The sequence below is a fragment of the Vidua macroura genome, chromosome 4 (assembly GCF_024509145.1).
Source record: "Vidua macroura isolate BioBank_ID:100142 chromosome 4, ASM2450914v1, whole genome shotgun sequence".
NCBI classification, from domain to species: domain Eukaryota; kingdom Metazoa; phylum Chordata; class Aves; order Passeriformes; family Viduidae; genus Vidua; species Vidua macroura.
This window is the reverse complement of record NC_071574.1, coordinates 50,182,203-50,183,717: the sequence shown is the minus strand read 5'-3', so window position 1 is coordinate 50,183,717 and position 1,515 is coordinate 50,182,203. Positions and strand designations below refer to the sequence as shown.

At 72.2% G+C, this 1,515-nt stretch overlaps 1 protein-coding gene across 1 annotated transcript in view; it reads right to left on the bottom strand.

Annotated features, from left to right (window-relative positions):
• Window positions 1–505: 505 nt before the first annotated feature.
• The window catches only part of PHOX2B (paired like homeobox 2B), a 2,054-nt gene continuing 1,044 nt past the window's right edge, over window positions 506–1,515 (bottom strand). Inside the window, exons 2-3 of the mRNA XM_053976127.1 lie at window positions 1,216–1,403; window positions 506–1,034 (exon numbers count right to left, since the gene is read on the bottom strand). Of these exons, the coding sequence (XP_053832102.1) occupies window positions 579–1,034; window positions 1,216–1,403 (644 nt within the window). The 3' untranslated portion in view covers window positions 506–578. The remainder of the gene's footprint in view (window positions 1,035–1,215; window positions 1,404–1,515) is intronic.

The window sequence follows — 1,515 nt, the reverse complement described above, 5'->3', positions numbered from 1 at the left end:
AAATACAGGCCGCCCTCCGTGAGGAGCGCGGGCCCTGCAGGGACCGGATCCGCGGTACGGGAAGCGGCAGCGGCCGCCGGGTCAGAGCTGAACCCGGCAGGTCGCCGGCGGCGGCGGCAACGGAGAGACCCAACGGAGGGACAGTGACACCGGACGGTGGAGGAAGGACCACCCCCAGGCGCGGGGCCGGGGTCGGCGGGAGTGTGGCGGGGGAGGAGGGGAAGAAGACGCTTTATCCCTCCGGCTGACCGTGAAAAGGAACTTAAAAAACCCCACGGGCGAGAAGGGCGCCCCCCCTCGCGGCCGGGCCGCCCGCGGGCACAGTCCCCGCGGCCCGCCGCGCCCCCGCGCCCGCGCAGCGCCCCCCGCCCGGCCGCCCTGCCCCGCCCCGGCGGAGGCGCTGCGGGGCCGGCCCCGCCGCCGGGCCGGGGGCGAGGGGAGCCGGGCGCGGCCCCCCGTGGGGGCGCGGGGTCCCTGCCCCGCGGAGCCCGGCGCAGCCCGGGCCCCTGGTCATCGCTATGGGAGGGCGGCGGACACTAATGAGCGGGAGGGGCCGCCGCCGCCGCCGCCGCCGCCGCTCAGAACATGCCGCTCTTGACGAGGCTGCCTTTGGTGCCTCCGGGCCGCTGCAGCGAGGAGAGGACGCTGGCGAAGGGGCCGCCTAACGAGTCGGGGATAGAGGTGATGGGCCCGGGCCCCGGCGCCCAGCCCTGCCCCGGCCCCGCCGCCGCCAGCCCGCCAGGCCCCGCCGCTCCCTTGCCCGGTTCGCCCCCCGGTCCGCCGGGCCCTGCCGCTCCCTGCCCGGCGGCGGGGCTGGGTCCGCCGCCACCGCCTCCGCCGCAGCTGGGAGCGGGGTTGGGGTTGGGGCCGGGGCCGCCGGTGCTGTCGGGGTCGGTGCTCTTGGCCTCTTTGCTCTCGTCGTCGCGGGAGGCGTCGGATTTCTTGCCGGCCGCCCCGTTCTTAGCGGCCGCCGCCGCCGCCGCCGCCGCCCTCTCCTGCTTGCGGAATTTGGCGCGGCGGTTCTGGAACCAGACCTGGGAGGGGGAGCAAGGGGCGGGCAGCACGGCGGCATCCCCACCGCCGCCTCCCGCCGAGCGACCCCCGCCTCGACCCCCGCCGCCGTCCCGGAACCGGTGCCTTCCGCAGCGGCGCGACCCTTGGCGCTGTCCCTCCGCAACCGCCACCCCCTTCTCGTCACCTGCATCCCGCACATACCTGCACTCTCGCCTCGGTGAGGTCTATCTTGAGTGCCAGCTCCTCCCGGGTGTATATATCAGGATAATGAGTCTCTGCGAACACCCTCTCTAGTTCCTTGAGCTGGGCGCTGGTGAACGTAGTTCTGATCCGCCTCTGTTTCCTCTTCTCGTTTAAACCCCCGTGGTCGGTGAAGAGTTTGTAAGGAACTGAAGAAGAAAAAGAGGAAAAAAGAGGAAGAAGGGGGGAAAAAGTCTGTGAATCCCTGGTGGCTTTCCCAAAGATGTTTTTCGGGAAAGACGAACGGCGCTTCAAAAAACT